Source organism: Larus michahellis, chromosome 1, assembly GCF_964199755.1.
Source record: "Larus michahellis chromosome 1, bLarMic1.1, whole genome shotgun sequence".
NCBI lineage: Eukaryota > Metazoa > Chordata > Aves > Charadriiformes > Laridae > Larus > Larus michahellis.
In genome coordinates this window covers 1,672,286-1,689,790 of record NC_133896.1, presented here as the reverse complement: position 1 = coordinate 1,689,790, position 17,505 = coordinate 1,672,286, and the positions used below count along the sequence as shown (strand labels likewise).

General features: G+C 57.2%; 1 protein-coding gene across 2 annotated transcripts in view; it reads left to right on the top strand.

The window, feature by feature from the left end:
* The window catches only part of UBE2H (ubiquitin conjugating enzyme E2 H), a 56,142-nt gene extending 48,337 nt beyond the window's left edge, over nucleotides 1-7,805 (top strand). Inside the window, exons 7-8 of one of the 2 annotated variants that reach the window (XR_012585288.1) lie at nucleotides 3,672-5,475; nucleotides 6,258-7,805. Coding sequence is in view for 1 of the 2 variants with exons in the window: in XM_074573144.1 (XP_074429245.1) it covers nucleotides 3,672-3,796 (125 nt within the window). In the remaining variant the exon portion in view is untranslated. Of the gene's footprint in view, nucleotides 1-3,671 lie in introns of both variants that reach the window. The other variant, XM_074573144.1, reaches the window with a different exon arrangement.
* The last annotated feature ends 9,700 nt before the right edge of the window (nucleotides 7,806-17,505 follow it).

Genomic DNA, 17,505 nt, shown 5'->3' with positions numbered 1-17,505 from the left:
ATTGTGGAACGTGTAAACGTCCATTAATGTTACCAATGCGCAGCTGGAAAGTGCGATTCTTTGCATTAGAGCTTTCAGTTAGATCAAGTAGTTCATGCACACAGAGCCAAGAGCTCCTTTAAGATCTCCTTGACAGTCCTTGGTGCAATGGCTTGCCTGATCTCTGGCAAAAAAACAGAGGGTGGGCTTCAGATACGTAAAAATGGCTCGACATCTGCTTGTGTTGAGCTGTCGGGAACTGGTGCTTAACTCCACCGTGTGCTGCTTTTCTTTCTCTGTGGTAGATCTAATATGAAGACTTCTTTTGAGAGGGTGGCGGTGGTGAGTAACAGCAGCTGAAGGGTACTGGGGGGCAGGTTGAGTGTTTGCCGCGAGCAGAAGACATCCCTGGGAGCAGTTCTCCCATCCCATGTGTCAGCTCTGAAGTTCCAGTAGAGTCCTTTGAAACACCGGTATGGCTCACAGGCACGTACCAGCCACAGGGCGCAACCACATCTTGTTCTCGTTGCTCCAGGGTTTCAGAATGGATGGATCAAGTCTTTCTCTTCTTGATGTGAACAGGCTTCAGTGGAAGACTGTCAGTATTTTTTAGATGTTGCCATTTTCTTCCCGTAATAGACTGAAGATCCAAGTTCAGTACAGCATTCAGCACAGAAGCTCCCTGGAAGTTTGATCTTTCCCAGATTAAACCTGCAGAAAAACCCAACCCAGGGGCTTGGTAGCTTTCCAGGGTAGAAGGTGGCATTTTAAGTTTGAAGTGCTTCAAGTTGTGTTTTAGCTTGGGCTCAAGCAAGCCTTTTCCAACAGTAAGAAACAGTGGCTCCCATGTCCGAATCTCCAGTGGCCCAGAGAGCACTTGAAGTAGTCAGTGAAGAAGCGCTACTGGCCTCCTGTCCTGCCATGGTCACTGGCTTGTGGCTGATGTGTTTGGGGACTTCTGAGGCAGCTACAGTAGAGGGAATGTATTTCTAAGGCACCCAGTAAGGGGTTGCCTTTGTCATTCAAAGGACATCCAAAGTCTTACAGCAAAGGAACTTGGGTTCCCTTTGCTGGATTGTGCAAGGAATAACAACTTCTCTGGGTAAACGTTCCTTTTCCAGAGAGATTAATTCTTGGAAAGCCATGGGAAGGGAGTAGCCGCTGCAAGGATACGGCATGTTGGCGTCCCATCTCCTTAGCTCTCCTTGTCATCTGCTGCCAAACCCACCTTTCTGTGCAAATTCTCCAAAGACACGCTGCTTTTTTGGGTCCCTCTCATCTTTAAATCGTGAGGGCTGTCGCACCGATTCTTCTCACTTTGCAGCGTCCACCTCTTTTGGGAGATGGTCCCTGCACCAAGCTCTGCAGCTCCTGTTCTCTGGTACAGGCAGGAGACATGATCAGGCAAGGCCTAGGCTCCATGGTGACACGAGGACCTTCCAAGAAGGGGGTGTTCTCAGTGGCCAGGACCTGAGGATGAAGCACAAGGCTGCTTTTCCGTTGATGCTACGTGGGCTCCAGCAGCCTGCGGGCAATCGGAGACCTTGAGCGCTCCGTGCTTCCCGGTGTTTACATAGCTGCCTTCAATACTTTATCAGCTCTTAACAAGTTCTTGTAAAACAGATTTGAACAGCTGCTTCTGTAGGCCGAGTGAGCAGGTTAATAATGTATATTAAACAGTTAGACTGAAGCTGCGTGCGTCATGAGACGGAGAAGCTGAAGCAAACCGGGCTCAGAAGCACCGTCCCAGCCAGCTCTCACAGCTTTTCCAGGGCGGCGCAGGTCTGCCAAGGCCACCAGTTGCTCCATCCTGGGAATTCCACCAGAAAGTGTTGGCTTTGGGTTGCTCTGCCCGTACCCTGCTCCTGAACTTGGAGTAACATGTTTGGGCCCCGTGTCCCTATGTCAGATCCAGAAATGTGGGGGGGAAAAAACCACAATGATGAAGACTTGCTGAGTATTTTCCCTTCCAGCAGGCTAAAGGATGGAAGGGACGAGGGAAGGAGGGACGTCTTTAAGAACAGCCAGGCTCTGCAAGGCACAGTCTTTAAAAATTGGTGTTGTAGCACTTGGTTATCTGGCATTAGACGCGTCCTCCCATAGCTTTGTCGGTGCATCCACCTGCCAACATGGTACAGAATAAAAAGCAGTGATCCGTGCTCCTCGAGGAGAGATGCTCCTTGTGCTCCTCATTCTCTGGGAGGAATGAAGGAACATACAGTTGGGACAGCGGCTGGACTGGGATGTGACATTCACACTTCAGGCTCATCTTGGAGCACAAAGAGAGGGTGGTGTTCCCTCTTTCTTCTGTTTTTTAATTATTGCTGTTTGGAGGAGGCTTTGTTGTATTTTAGTACCTTCGTATGTGGAAAGATGATGAGTTTGCAACTGAAATTCCCCAACGGCAACACGAGTACGACACCCCTCTCCTCCCTGAAGTCTGTGACCTGCGGTGTGGAGGGTGTGCTGTCGGGATACTGAGGTTACATCACTTCTTCATACCATGAAGCTACTTTTTCAGGGTGAGGTGGAAAAGAGGAGATAAACAAGAGGAAGACTCGAAGCTGAGGCTGAGCGCCCCTTCTTCAGCCCAGTTTTGTGCCAGACTTTGACCCCTGCTCCGTTCTGCAGACCTGCATGCATGTAAGGAATAGGCTCTTGGATCTCAGAGGGGCCACTGCGGGAGCCTCCTGCAGCCGCAAGGGAAGGAAAGGGATTCCAGACTCCTTGTGTTGCCTTTTTGTTCTGTCCCTCTGCACGGAGGTGACCGTGGAAGCCGCACGAGCCACTGTTGGCAGCAGTTACTTTACCTGCCTGCAGGAATCCCAGTCAACCAGTTTTCCTGCTTGCTGTACAGCTTCCTGCTTTGCTCCTGGCTGAAGTTCAAGGTGTTGAGCTGGGTGCCCTCGAGCCGGTGTGGTTTGGACCCCGCTGTGAGACATGGTTTCCATCGGTCGCCTGCAGTGTGGTGGCCCTCCTCCCCGCGGAGGGCTCCCTGCGGGTCCTTCTCAGCTAATCCTACGGCTGCTGTCTGACGCGAAGCAGGTTGCAGGAGTTGTGCTTTGAAAACAGAGCCCGGGGCAAACCTGTGTTTATTTGAAGGCTGGGAAAGGGATCTTTTTATTAAAAAGAAAAAAAAAAAAAAAAGCAGCTATTCCTGCCGTAGTCCTCTGCTCTGCTTTTTCTGTCCATCCTTTACGCTCTGCTTATACAGAGTTTAGTCTGGAATCTTGGTCTGACTCTCAGCTTGGCTTCAGTGATGATTGTTCTGCGCTGTCGGGTTGAACTCTCAAACCTTTATTTCTTAAAGTCAGGCTGTATAATGGTGACATCTGGGTGGCTTTTAGGCTTGTTCTCTAGGTCACCACGGTAGCTCCTGTTTTGGTGTTAAATCAAATCCTGCCCTATTAAGTGAGATGCACCATACCGGGGAGGACTTAGGTTGTTTCCAGCTACGAGTGTGTGTGATGCTGATGTAGGAACCTAGGGATCGTACTTGTTTTCAAGGGTCTCGCATGTCTCTAAGGTCTCCATCAGCTGTTTTATGTTGTTAGGCAATGGTTAGCCTTTGGTCTGAGAATTATGACTTAGCAAACAAGATGTGACCCAACCAGCCGTTAGTCAGAGTTCACTCATCCTCTCACTGTTGAATATGCGCCGCTTATACGTCTTTTCTTTTCTCTCACGCACAGAATACATTCAGAAATATGCAACAGAAGAAGCACTAAAAGAACAGGAAGAAGGCACCGGGGACAGCTCGTCCGAGAGCTCCATGTCCGACTTCTCTGAAGATGAGGCTCAGGATATGGAGTTGTAGTAGAAGAGGCAACCTGCTTTTCAGAGAGACTCTAATTTCCTAACCATGAGAAGCAGACTATAATATTCATATTTAAACAAAGCAATTTTTTTTATTACTAAACAAGGTTTTTATGAATAATAGCATTGATATATATATATATATATCACCCTTTAGATCTTGATTTTTTTTTTCTTGGTCATTTCTCGAACCCGAGGTGCATAGCATATTCCCACATTCCATTTTGGTAGCAATATGCAGCCCGAATGCATGCATTCAAATTCCATTTGGCCAAGTCAACTTGTGTGCTACTGAACTGTCAGCTAAAACAGCTGCCCTGGTAGGTAGGGAGTTAGCAAAGATGTTTGCTTTCGTATCGATGTTTCCAAAGACGCCACCTTGGATGCTTAACGTGGAACAGCGTTTTCGCAAAGTCTAAAATCTGGGGGATGATATACTAACCGTGTAGATCAGAACAGTGGAATAAAAGGTGCTCCTTCAGGTCAACCTTGCTGATCGTATTTTACGTGGAGTCACATTTAAAGAAATAAAATAATAAAAACAAACAGTACAAATGCATGGAGCTATTCAGAGCATTGAAGCTTAAAAATTTTGACTTGGATTTTAAGTCCGTTTTTATATGTGGACTCCTGCCTGCCCTTCTGAACTGTAGGGACTGACAACCACTGGTCTATTTGCTTTTGGGACTTTTGAACGCCTTCATCTGGATGTTATTCACTTTCTCGGTCTGGATTACGAGCTGTTCCCCTTTTTGGGAGGAAAAAAAAAAAGCAAAACAAAACAAAAAAAAAACAAAAACCAAACTACAAACGATGCTCTCTGAACAGTGCTTTGATTTAGCTGGAGCACATGCGAAGTCAAACTCCTACTTTGTCATAGTTTTGAAACTGCTGCCCTTTAATGGCTTCAAGTTTGCTTTGTTTTTTTGTTTTTTGTTTTTTTTTTTTTCCTTTTTTCTCTTGCTTGAAGTATGGTTAAACACCTCGCAAACACTCGCCATCTCCTAAGAGGGTCCTCTCGCCAGATGGATTAGCCTTGCTGAGAGCTTCCGATCCAACGAAGATTGGCCCATTGGCTGTAGTCCACGAATCCATCGGCACTGATTTTTATTTTCCCTTTTTTTTCCTCCCCCTCCTGCACCAGCTTGGTAGCCATCTGCTTGTGTGTGTACAACAGGATTAAAATTTCTTAAAAAGTTAACAAAGAATATGATCTAGAAAAAAAAAAAAAAAAATTGAGATGAATAAAAAAAAAAAAAAGCCTAAAAGCACCACTTGAGGAAGCAAGTGAATCTGCTCTGTTTTGTTTTGTTGGGTTTTTGTTGGTTTTTTTTCCAGGATGCTTCTGAATTGAAACGTTTGATTTCTCCTGGTGTCTCAACAAGCTGAGATTTTTTTTTTCTATTTTTTTTTTTTTGTTTTGTTCGTTTTAATGCTATGAAACCTAATAGAGTAAATGTCTACCTGGGATGCTGGTATACTTGAATTTGGATAATTGTGCGTTGGAGATTCAAACTAAGATGGATTTTTAAAGCTGAATGTTACCTGCTGTATTCTTTTGGGATTTCCGGAGGGGTTTGGACAAGATGTTTTAATTTGTGGTGCAACCTACAGGACAGCGCGCGGAAAAAATCAACCCGCCCTGAGCAACTCTGGCGCAGAGTCTTGAATGTCAGACTGGTACATTTGCCATTTTCCCAGAATTGTTTGGGGGGTTTTTTGTCTTTAGAAATGCCACCAAGTTTTGAGTCGTTGGGGTTTGGGAGGTTACAATCCTGTTTCTAATTCATAAAGCACAATCAATTTATTTTTTTTGCTTTTTTTTGGGGGGGGAGGGAGGGAGGGAGGGGGGGAGACAAAACCAACCTCGTCAAGTACCACTTTGCTTTAGCATGATTTTCCTTAATAAAAATATACAAAGAATTTCCTTTATGTTAATTACGGGCATGAAGCAAAGGTTTTTCCTCTCCTTTTCCCCCCCTTTTCTTTTTTGTTTTTGTTTTTTTTTGTTTTTTTTTTTTTAATTTTAAAGCAGTGATGTTAGGGCTGTGGCTAGTGACTGTGCTGAAGTTCTCTATCTAGCATTTGTGGCTTGTCGGAAGGGTAATATTAACTATTTAACATGTAATGGTGTACTTAACTCTTATCTAGCACGCTGTTTTTCTCATTACTTTGGGGAGGGAGGGGCCACGTTTTGCTGGCACTGTTTAACTTGCTTACCTGCTGACCTAGCAGTTTGCTTGTGCTATAACCTTTACTGTAGGTGCTACTTAGGAGTAGAGTTAAGTGCTGGGTGGTGATATCAGTTTTAAAAAAGATTTAAAAAAAAAAAAAAAAAAAAAGGGAAAAAAAAAAAAAAAGCCGGGAAAAAAAAAAAAGAAAAATCACAATAAAAATTTGTATTTTTTCAATATTGTATAAAAATAGTGTTCTAATTACCTCATCCCCCCCTTCCTTTGCAGGTTTTTTTTCTTCCCCCGTCGCTCCATCCCCTAACTCGGATTTAGGGCATCCAACCGCTCGCACGTTTCCCCCTTCCTTTTGTGAAAGGTGTGTTCTGCTTAACAGGGATTCCCAAAAAAACCCCCCCAAAATACTGGTAAAGCCGCAGCTTGCCAGCGCCAGCTCCTGACCCGGGGCTCCTGGAGCTTGTCCCGGCTGTGCGGGCCGGGGGCTCGACGGGTCTAGAGCCACGAAAACGTGTGTCCCCGACGCTCCCGAGCTGTGGCAAAACTCACCGCCCCGGCAGAGGCGGGGGAGGAAAACCCCGGCTGCCGAAAAATGTATGTAAAGAGTAAAGATGCTCCTTGGGGGCTGAGGTGTAGGGGGGTGCGCGCTGCGGGTGGGGAGCACCTGCTCCTGGAGGCCGTGCACCCCTCTGCTGCTTCCCCTCCGTCATTTTTTTTTTTTTTTTTTTTTAATCCCAAATCTCCCTCCTTCTCCCAAAAGAAACTTGTCTCCCCAAACAGTTTGTAAATACAACTACGCCTACGTAGTCTGGAAGAAAAGGTGGAGCCATACTGAAGCAAGATTGCTCTTTTTTTTTTTTTCTTTTTTTTTTTTTTTTTGGTCATCTTGAGGGTGCGTTGGTTTTGGCTTTTTTTGTTCGGAAAACACTGTTGGTGTCACCTTGTGCTCTGTCAGGGTGACAGGAGTTTCTCCGCCAGCCCGTGACGACCCCGGGTTGAGTCGTGTCCCCCCCCCAGTACCAAAACTTGAGGCAGCCCCTGGGCGCTGGTTTGGAAACAACCTTTGGCTTCTCTTCCCGTAATCTCTCCCTTTTGCCGTCGAGGTTTTTGCGTGACGTGAAAGGCCGAGCGGTCGTGTCCCTCGATGGTGGCGCCTGGTGCCTCGGGGCCGGTTGGTGACCCTCCGTGACGAGTTTTTCCTGAGACACGGATTGATTTGGCAGAGGCAGAAGGATGCCGGCGCGGACACAGGCTGGAGCAGAGCTTTGCCATCGGCCCGATATGGCACGGGCTCGTCCTCCTGCCTCCATGGTTGAACCCCAGCCCATCTCTCTCTCCTTCCCGTGTCTACCCATCCCTTGACGCATGCTGGAGAGACAGAGGTCCCTTTCTTGTCCCCGGCGGGTGTCATCCCTCGGCAGGGACCCTCCTGGCAGACCGTCGGGGAAGGCTGGGAGGTGTTTTGACAATTTTCTCTTTTTAATTTTTTTGCTTCTTTTTTCGCTCGTCCAAGTTCTGCTGGCACTTTAGCAGGGGTGTTTGCAGCATGAGAAATGGCCATGATTTTACTGCCTGTGTTTGGTACCTATCGTGTGATACTTGAAGAGATCAGGGGTGTTTTGCCCTTTGTTTGAGTCAGCTCTTTATTATTATTATTATTATTTTTCTTTTTCCTCCTCTCTTTCTTGCGTTGTTGATGTAGTGGGCACATCTGCCACCCTGACAAAATGCCTCTTCTCCAAGAGTATAACCTCTCCAATAGTTGTGTATAATTAAAGAACTGTAAACTTTTTTTAAAATAAAATATGTATATACCTTGAAGCTTGCCTGGTGCTTGATCGCGGAGGGCTTGGTCTTGCAGGAAAGACCCTGGGCCTTGCGACATTGACTCGACGTCCCACCAGGTCTTCACCCATGGCCCATCCATGCCAGATCAAGGTCGTTCCAGGACATCTTCTGCCTGGAGATGACCTGCTGGAGGTGGAAGCAGAGGTGGTTGTGCACACCCAACACGCCGATGGTAGTGCTTGGGGTAGCCGGCTCCTTCTCCAGCTGTTTGCAAGGGGCTGGGTGATGTCCTTTCGCGCCCAGTGACGGTGGCCACAGCACCGAAGCTGATTTTTAGGGTCTTGGGCTGGAAATGAGGGATCAGTGTGGCCATGGGGACATCCATCCTGCCCCGTCCCTCCACCTGCGCAGCCTCGTAGGGTGCGATTTCTTTTGAGGTCTCTTCTTGCAGCAGGACAAGTCGTTACAGGTAACGCTGCCTGAGATGCCGCAGCCATCGTGGGAGTCGTGTTTGGTGTCCTGGGCTGCTAATTATGGAAGAGGTGGCTGTTTTCCATATAATCATGCATATTTTTGGCTTGATATTATGTGGGATTTGGGATAATGCGTACAGGGGATGCGACCAGGAGCGGGAGCAGTTTGAGGACCCCCCCCCAGGCTGGGTGGGCCAGGGCAAGGGGACAACAGCCTGGACATGTCGCTTCTCTTCATCCTGGTTTAACTTGCTGCAGCTGCTGTCCCAGCTTCGCCGGAGCTGAGCGAGACCTTCCTCTCCATCCTCCTCCTCCCCACAACCTTCCCTTGCTCCAGCCGGGACTGTTTGTCACCCGTAGGACCCAGCTTGGGGACAGGGTGCTGGGTCCGTGTCATGCCAGTGCCACCTGCTGCCAGCACCCAGCCTGGCAGCCCTGAGCACCTTCGGGTGATGCTGGGTGCGGGGGGGGGGGGACGGACGACGGGGGGACACCCTGTCCCAATGCCACCTCCTGGGGCCACCAGCCCTCTGGGCTCTGCCCCCCCCCGGGGAGGGAGCAGGGAAGACGGGGGACACCTTTATACCCCCAGTGCTTTGTCCCCCCCCACCTTCTAGGGGAGCTTTTAGGGCCAGCTGGGGGTGGCACTGTCCCCTCTCCCCAGCAGGTGGCCCCCGTGCCACACCAGTAGCCTCCCACTCTGCCCAGTACAGGGCAGAGCTGGCCCCGGTGATGGGTTCTCTCCCTGTCCCCTGGCTGTGGCCCCATTGCTGCTCTGTCCCCACTGTCCCCTGGGTGCCAAATGCCTCCATCCATCCATCCATCCATCCATCCATCCATCCATCCATCCTCCCTCGGGGTTTTGGGCTCGGCTCGGCCTGGCCCGAGCTCCCGTGGGGCTATGGGAGGTGGGTGCTGCTCTGGGGGGGGGGGGGGGGGCTCAGTGCTGGGGTGACATGGGAGATGGGGACCCATGACTGGTGGCAGGTGCTGCTCAGTGCTCCCAGAAGCACCCAGAGGCCTCATCCTGCCCCATCTGTGTCGGTGCCGAAGGGCACCAAAGGGCAAAGCACTGAGCCTAGGACCACCCCCCGGGCTCTGGGTGCCATCTGCACAGGGATGACATCCCCATGGAGCTCTGGGTGACATCCCTGTGGGGCTCTGGGTGCCATGCCCAAGGCGCTTTGGGTGCCATCCCCATGGAGCTGTTGGCTACTGCTATGGGACCTTGGGTGCCATCCCCAAGGGACTCTGGGTGCCATGCCCAAGGCACTTTGGGTGCCATCCCCATGGAGCTGTTGGCTACTGCTATGGGACCTTGGGTGCCATCCCCAAGGGACTCTGGATGCCATCTCCAAAAGCCTGTGGGGCTCTGGGTGGCATCTCCACAGAGCTCTGGGTGCCATCCCTGTGGAGCCGTGAGCTTTTGGTGCCTTCATCATAGGTCTTTGGGTGTCTTCCCCATCAGGCTCTGCTACCACCACAGGGCCTTGGGTGCCATCCCCAAGGGGCTCTGGGTGCTATATTGTAGGGCTTTGGGTGCCATCTGCATGGGGTTCTGGTTGCCACCACCACAGGGCCTTGGGTACCATTCCTGGGGGGGTCTGGCTGCCATCCCCATGGAGGTCTGGGTGCTATCCCCAAGGGACTCTGGGTGCCACCACCACAGGGCCTTGGGTGTCATCCGTCTGAGGGTCTGGATGCCATGTCCATGAGGCTCTGTGTGCCAACCCCATGGCCAAGCAGACCCTGTGACGGCAGGGAACAAGCCAGCATCAGCAGGTGCTGAGGGTTCTGGTCACAGCTTTGTCCCTGTGCCAGGTGCTGGGACCTTCCACCACGGCAACTGCTCCCCGTCCCCCTTCGGGACCCGAAGGACCTTGGGGATGGCTGCGCACCCATCTGGATGCGACCCCGAGGGATGCCAGCACTGCAGCCTGGCCCAGGCCACCAACCCTGGGGGGACGTGCACCTCCAAGCCCTGAGCGGGCACCGAGATGGGCCACTTGCAGTGACACCGAGGGTCACGGGGGACACCTGAGCCTGCTCCTCCTGCCCCACGCTGGCTCCAATTACGGCCTGAATTGTTCCTCCCGGCTGGAAGAAATGCCGTCAGCGCAGGCGGATCGGTGGCCATTACTAATGCATGATGCTCTGGCGGGAGACGGCTGTGCCCGACCCCCTGCGACGGGGCTGGACCCCCCTGCGAGCTGCCTGTGCCCCTCGGGGAGGGCAGGAGGGACAGAGCTGGGTTTGGGGAAGGGTCTCACTCCCTCCTTGCTTCAGCCGGGCCCCGAACACCGGCTCAGGGCGGTGCTGGACGTGTCTGTCCAATGCGGCAGGCCAGGGCCTGGTCAACACACACCAGGCTGGAGCGCGAGCACGGTGTGGCTGGAGCTGTGGCCACGCTGCCAAACGGGACTTGCCCAAGATGGACCCCACCATCCCTGTCACATCCCAGGAGACCACAAGGTGTCCTGCAGAGGACGTTCACAGCTCAGTGCATGTCTGCTGACAAACAGCTCAGTTTTCCCCATAACCAGTGGTTCTGACCCACTTGCAGCTGGCGGTTCTTCCTCCCCGCTTTGCTCCTTCCCAGTTTTTAGCTCTTTTTCCCAAACTCCTCTCCTTCACCCCCAGTTTTACTCTCCCCAGCTGGGCGTGGTGATGCCAAACCTGGCAGCTTCACCCCTCGCCCACCCGGGACCAAGATCCACCTCAAAGCCGGGGTGGTCCAACCCACCGGGGTGGGATGCTCATCCCTGCGCATCCCACCTTGGGATGACACCCATCCCATTGGGATGAACGATGGCGACCACCTCCCCATCCCTGAGCTTCAACCTTATTTTTAAGCTGGGATCTCATGGAGGGGGGATTTTGCCAGCACCGGCCTCACCGGTGCCATAAAACGTGCCGGGGAGGGCTCCCTGGCTAATGTACTTCGGTTGCGCTCCCTCATCCCTCCACATCAATATTGCATTATCGTTTCCATCCCCATCTGAGCCCAGCGAGGAGCCGCGGAAAGAAACCCGGCCCCGGCCGATCCCCCACACCGAGCGCCGGCGGGTCTCAGCGCCGGCGGGGCGGCTTTGCCCGACCCCCTCTGCCTTTCCAAGGGCTCTTCCAGGTCCGACTCCATTAAATATTCGGTTGAGGAACAAAAGAAGATGATGTAAATTTTTAAACAGGGCCATTTGCTCTGCTCGGTTTACGTGGGCTGAGGCCCTGACAAAATTTCGGCTGTATCTTCGTGGAGCCAAAATATTGATGGTGCTGGGGAGAGGGATGAGCTTGGCGCCGAGGGGCCCCATGCCGTGCTTGGGTTGGCACCATGCAGGCCATCCATGGTGCCTTCTGGCTCTTGGGGACCATCCTGGGGTCTCAGGGACCACTGCTGGTCATGGGGACCATTCCAGGTGCCTCCTTGCTTGGGGACCATCCTGGGCTCCTGGGGACCATTCAGGGTGTGTCCCTGCTTGGGAACAGTCCTGGGGTCATGGAGACCATCCAAGGTGCATCCTTGCTTGGGGACCACCCTGGGATCTCAGGGACCATCCCTGGGCATAGGGACCATCCAAGGTGCATCCTTGCTTGGCAATCATCGTGGGGTCTTGGAGGCCATACTGGCTGCTGGGGACCATCTGGGGTGTTGCTCTGTTTGGTGACCACCTCGGAGTCTCAGGAACTATCTTGGAGTCTCCAGAACCATCCTGGGCTCTTGAGGACCATCCTTGCCACTGGGGCCCATCCAATATGCCTCCCTGCTTAGGGACCATCCCAGGCTCTTGAGGACCATCCCGGGCTCTTGGGGACCATCTGGGGTGCCTAACTGCTTGGGGACCATCCGGGGTGCCTACCTGCTTGGGGACCATCCTGGGCTCTAGGATACCATCCAGAGTGTGTCCCTGCTTGGGGACCATCCCAGGGTTTGGGACCCATTCTGGGGGACCACCCAGGGTCCTTCCTTTCTCCAGCACCACCTCAGGGTGCCACAGACACCAGCATCCCGAATCCATCCCCATCCCCAGCGTGGGGCCGAGCTCAGCCCCCATCCTGGATGGTCACCCCAAGATCCGGCATCCTCACCCCCATCCCAGCCCTCTCCTCCTCCCCTCATCCCTTCCTCCCTCCCCCTTCCCCCCTTCTCTCTTGGGGGGGGGGGAGGGGTGGGGGTGGTGCTCCCCACCAACACCCTCCCCCCCGTCCTTCACAACCCCAAAACGCCTCTTCCCAGGGGTTTTGACCCCAAAAAACAAATCCGGGAGGCACCAAGTGGCTTCTCCCACCCTCCATCCCGGCGGCCTGCGGCAACCCGATCCCGGTCCCAGCGGGCAGCCTGGCCCCAAACTGGTCGGGCTGGTTTGCGGCGCTGGAGCCCAGTGCTGCACACGCACTTTCGGGATGCGGGGGGGGACGACCTGCAGTGACACCCCCTCCCATATATATCCATACGTTTTTACATACTGTTTGCATCCGTGTGGTTGCGCGGGTGTGTGTTTGGGGTGTTTGTGTGTAATTTGTGTGTGCGGGATTTAATTTGGGGGAGCGGATTTAATTTGGGGGATCATATTTAATTTGGGGGGGATGTAATTTTCGGGGGGGGGGGGACGTAATTTGGAGGTGGGTGCGCACCGTTGCGGGTCGTCCCCGTAGCTCCCGGGCTGGGGCAAGGTGGGGGGGACCCTTCCATCACCCCGGGGGGGCCAGCCCCCGTGGCCATCACACCAACCATGTGTGTCCCCCTCCCCAGCATGCACGCAACCCCCCCCCGCTCCCCGCCGCACCCGGCAGCGGGGTCGTGCCCCCCCTCCCCGGCTCCGTCCCCGTCGCCCATCCCCGTCCCCTCGGGGCGGGCGGCGGCAGCTGCGGGCGCGGCGGCGCCTCTCGGGTTGCGGACCGGGGAAGGCGGGGGGTGGGGGGTGGGGGGGGGGTCGGGATCGTTTTCCGTCCCCCCGCCCCCCCGCAACATCCCCGGGGGGGTTGTTTAGGGAGCGGGAAACCGGATCGGCGGCGGCGGGGCGGCTCAGGTGCGCGGCCGCGCTGCCGCCGGTGTCCGGTGTCCGACAGCCGGTGAGCGGCCCCGACGGCGGCCCCGGGGCGGGCCGGCCCCGGCTATAAAAATGCCCCCCCAAGGGGAAGGAACCGCCGGTTGGGGCTCAGCCTTTCCCGGCCCCTTGTCCGCCCGCCCGCCCGCCGGGGACGGAGCCGCCCGCCCCGAGGCCGCGGTGATGGGCGGGCGCCGCCCCCCCCACCCCATGAAGAGAAGGGAAAGGGAAGGGGAAGGATGGCGGTGGTTGGGGGGGGTCCTCTCTGCCAGCTTGGGAGCTCCCCCTCCTCCACGCTGGGGGAACACTGGGTGGGGGGGGGGTCCCCCACCATCCGCCCCCCGGGGTGGGTGAAGGGATAACGCGGGGGGGGGAGCTACCGCGCCGGCAGCCCCGGCGGGGCGGCCCCGGGGGTGGGGTACGGGATAAGGGGTGGGGGGGGGGTGTGGGTGTGGGGGGGTGGCCCAAGGTGAGCCCGGCCTCCCCTCCACCCCCTCCCGCCCCGGGCCCGGCTCCACCTTCCGGGGCACCTGGGCCAATTGGGAGCCGCAGGGGGGGTCCCCCCGGCCGGGCTAAGGCCGCCGCCGTCGCCGCTCCCCGCCACTTGGGCGAGCGCCGGGGCGGCGGGCGGTGGCGGGGACACCCCCCACCCCCCGGGGGGGGGGACCGGGGGGGCTGCGGGGGGTCCTGTGTCCGTCTGTCCCCCCCCACCCAGCCCCGGGGTGACCCCCCCCGTCGGGTCCATTTTTGGCCGCCCGGAGCCGAGGCAGCACCCGGAGCAGAGGTAAGTGCGGCCGCCTCGGCCCCGGGGGGGGGGTGTCGGGTCCGGTTGGGGCCCCCCAGGGGCTCAGGGACCCCCCTCCTTGGCCACCCCCTTCCCTCCTGTCACCCCACGCAGGACCCGGGACGGCGTGTCCCCCGCCCCCCGGTCCCCTCGCTTTTCCTCGACGTGGCGTCCCCCCCCCCCCCAACTCGGGCTGACCCCCTCCCCCCCCAACTTTTGCCCCCCTCCCAGTTCCCCCCCGCCCCGGGCTCCCCCCAAACTTCCGCCGTCGGGGAGGGGAAGGTGTCGCAGCGATCGCATCTCACCGGGGAGAAGCGGGTGACAACGACATGGGGGTCCAGCCCCATTGCCCGCAGCCGCAGCCGCCCCTCGGCCGGGGGGGGGTTAATTTGGGGTTCAACGGTGCCCCCCCCCCCCCCCGCCCCCTCGGTGCGATGTGTCACCGCTTTGCAGCCCCGATGGCAGCGCCGGTGTCATCACATAGCGCTCGTAACGAAAACCCGGCCGAGGGGGACCCCCCAACATGGGGGGGTGCTGCTTTGTGTGTGGGGGGGTTCCATGCCCCCACCCCCAGGGTAAGTACCCCCCTGTCCGCCCCCCGCCTCTGCCCGGGGCTGCGGAGAGTGGAGGGACCCCGGGGCGGGGGGGGTGTCAGACATGTCCCCAGCTCTGCTTGGGGACACCGAAACGTCAGTCGGGGGGGGCAGGGTGGGGTCCTGCCCCGGGCTGGGGGATGCTCTGGGGCGGGGTGGGGGGGTGCTGGGCAGCCGATGGGGCCGTGGCGGGTGTCTCCGGTACCGCGGCACGAATCTGCCCGAATTAGCCCCGAAACGGGGCTCCCGGCTGCAGGCGGCAGCTCCGGCGCTGTCCCCGTCCCTGTCCCCGTCCCTGTCCCTCTCCCCTTCCCTCTCCCCGTCCCTGTTCCTGTCCCTGTCCCGGTCCCTGTCTCCTTCTCCGTCCCTGTCCCCGTCTCCTTCTCCGTCCCTGTCCCCATTGCAAATCCCATCCTCGTCCCCGTCTCTGTTCCTGACCTCATTCCCTTCACCATCCCTGTCCCAATCCCAAGCCCTGTCTCTGTCCCCATTCCCATCTCTATTTCCATCCCCATCTTTATTCCTGTCCCCCTCTGCGTCCCCGTCTCCATCCCCATTACTGTCTCCGTCCCCATCTTTGTCCCCATCCCTGTCCCCATCTCCATCCCTATTCCCGTCTCCATTCCCATCCCCATCTTTATCCCTGTCCCCGTCTCCGTCCCCATTACTGTCTCCATCCCCATCTCCATTCCTGTCCCTATTCCCATCTCTATTCCCATTCCCATTCCCATCCTTGTCCCCATCCCCATCTCTGTCCCCTTTCTTGTCCCTGTCTCCTTTCCCTCCTTGTCCTTGTCCCCATCCTCATCCCCATCCCCATCTCTGTCCCTATCCCTGTCCCCATCCCCGTCCCCGTCCCCTCTCCCCAGCTGCCCGCTGGCAATGCCCACAGAGGGGGGACCTTTGGCGACACGAATCGCACCCCACGGCGGGGAAGACATCGGCAGTGGCCATGGCCCCGAGCCACCATGTCCCCTGCCGTGGTGGAGGCAGCGGCCGAGCACCATCTTGGTGCTGCCAGTGCCACGAGCATCCCCGGGTGACACCGGTGGCCTTTTGGGGTCGGGGACAGGATTTTTCCCTGCTGGACCCCAAAATGTGTTTCAGGGACCAGGTGACCCCCGCGTCCCTGTGCCGAAGGTCTCGGGCCTTGCGGCAGAGCCCTTGGAGGGGGCTGCCGGGAGCGGGGCCGGGGGGGGCCCCGGGGGGAGCAGCATCCGCAATGCGGCAGCTCCCAACGTCATGAGCCGGGGTGCGGCGGCTCTGCAGAGGGGCAGGCTCAGCCCCGGGGCCCTGGGCTGCCGCAGTGGCCTTGGGCGGAGGCAGGGGGGGACGGGGAACAAGGGGGGCACCCCCAAAGCTCCCACCCCCCCACGAGCCCGAGTGGGATGCCGCAGCCTCCGGCGTGGGTTGGGGAGGAAGGGCCGGATCCTGCCTGGCGCTGTGCCGGGGCCACGCGGGCCGGCCGACGGCGGGGATTAGGCGAAGCCATCGCTTTCAAAGTCACGCCAAGGATGGCGGCGGGCTCGGCCTCGCCCGCGGGCCCCCGGGGACCGCTGTCCCCAAGCCACCGCGGCGCCGGGTTGGTGTCCCCCAGGTGAGGACGGCGCCGTGGCCTCGGGGGGCTTGGCGAGTGCTGTGGGGCGTTTGGGGGGGGCTCCTCCAGCCTTTTGGGGTGCTTCGCCGCGGGGCGAGGGCTTTGCTGATGGAGCCCGAAAGGCAGGTGCCAGTGGGGGGGACGTGTCTGTCCCCGCCGGTGTTAAGCCCTCCATGCGCAACGCTCCCCACATCGCGGGGCTGGCCGAGCGCTGCTGCTCGTCTTTGGCCCCCAAATTTGAGGCCGGATGGGGTACGAGGGGTCGGCAGCTGCGTCCTGGAGGGGGGGGGTGGGGGTGTCACCTCCCGCCACCAGATCCGGGGCACCCCGAGCTCATCCCGGGGCCGCTGGGCTCGTCGGGGCCTCAGCTTCGTCCACACAAAGGAGACTTTGTGCCTTCCTCCTCCTCCTCCCCGCCGCCATGGCCGCTTGGCAGGGGCGAGCGCAGCCCCACGGGGGACAGCGTCGTGGCCAGCTGGGGGCTTCGCCAGCCACCCGGGGGGTGGGGGGGCGCTTTGCATCCATCTGAGGGGGTTCCAACCTTTTTTTGGGGAGGGGGGGGTTTGCAGCCAGCTGGATGCTTCGCAACCGTACAGGGGAGGTTGCAACCTTTTGGGGAGGGGGTCTGCAACCGTCCAGTGGGTCTGCAGCCTTTTGGGGGGGTCTGTAAACTTCTAGGGGGGGGGGTCTACAACTTTCTGGAGGGGGGCGTGTGTGTGTCTGCAGCCTTCCAGGGGGTTTGCAACCATTTGGAGGGGTTGCAACTATCCAGGGGGTTTGCAGCCTTTTGGGTGGCTTGCAACTATTTGGCGGCGGGGGGGGGGGTTTACGACCAATTGGGGGGGTTACGACCAATTGGGGGGGACGGGGGGGGTTGCAATCTCTTGGAGGGGTTTGCAACCATTTGGGGGACTTGCAGCCGTCCAGGGGGTTTGCAGCCTTTTGGAGGATTCGCAACATTTCTGGGGGGGTCGAGGGCGGGGGGTTGCAGCCATCTGGATGCTTTGCAACCCCGCAGGGGAGGTTGCAGCCTTTTTTTTTTGGGGGGGGGGGGTTGCAACCGTCCAGGGATTTGTGACCATCCTGGGGTCTTGCAGCCATCTTAGGGGGGGCTGCGGCCGTCCGGCAGCATCTACTCCCTGAGGCCGAGACACCCGTGTAACCCCCCCCGAGGCGACGGCTGGGAAATGGCTTCCAAGGCCGGGTCCCGGCGTCTCCTCAGCCCCATCCCGCTGCGGCGC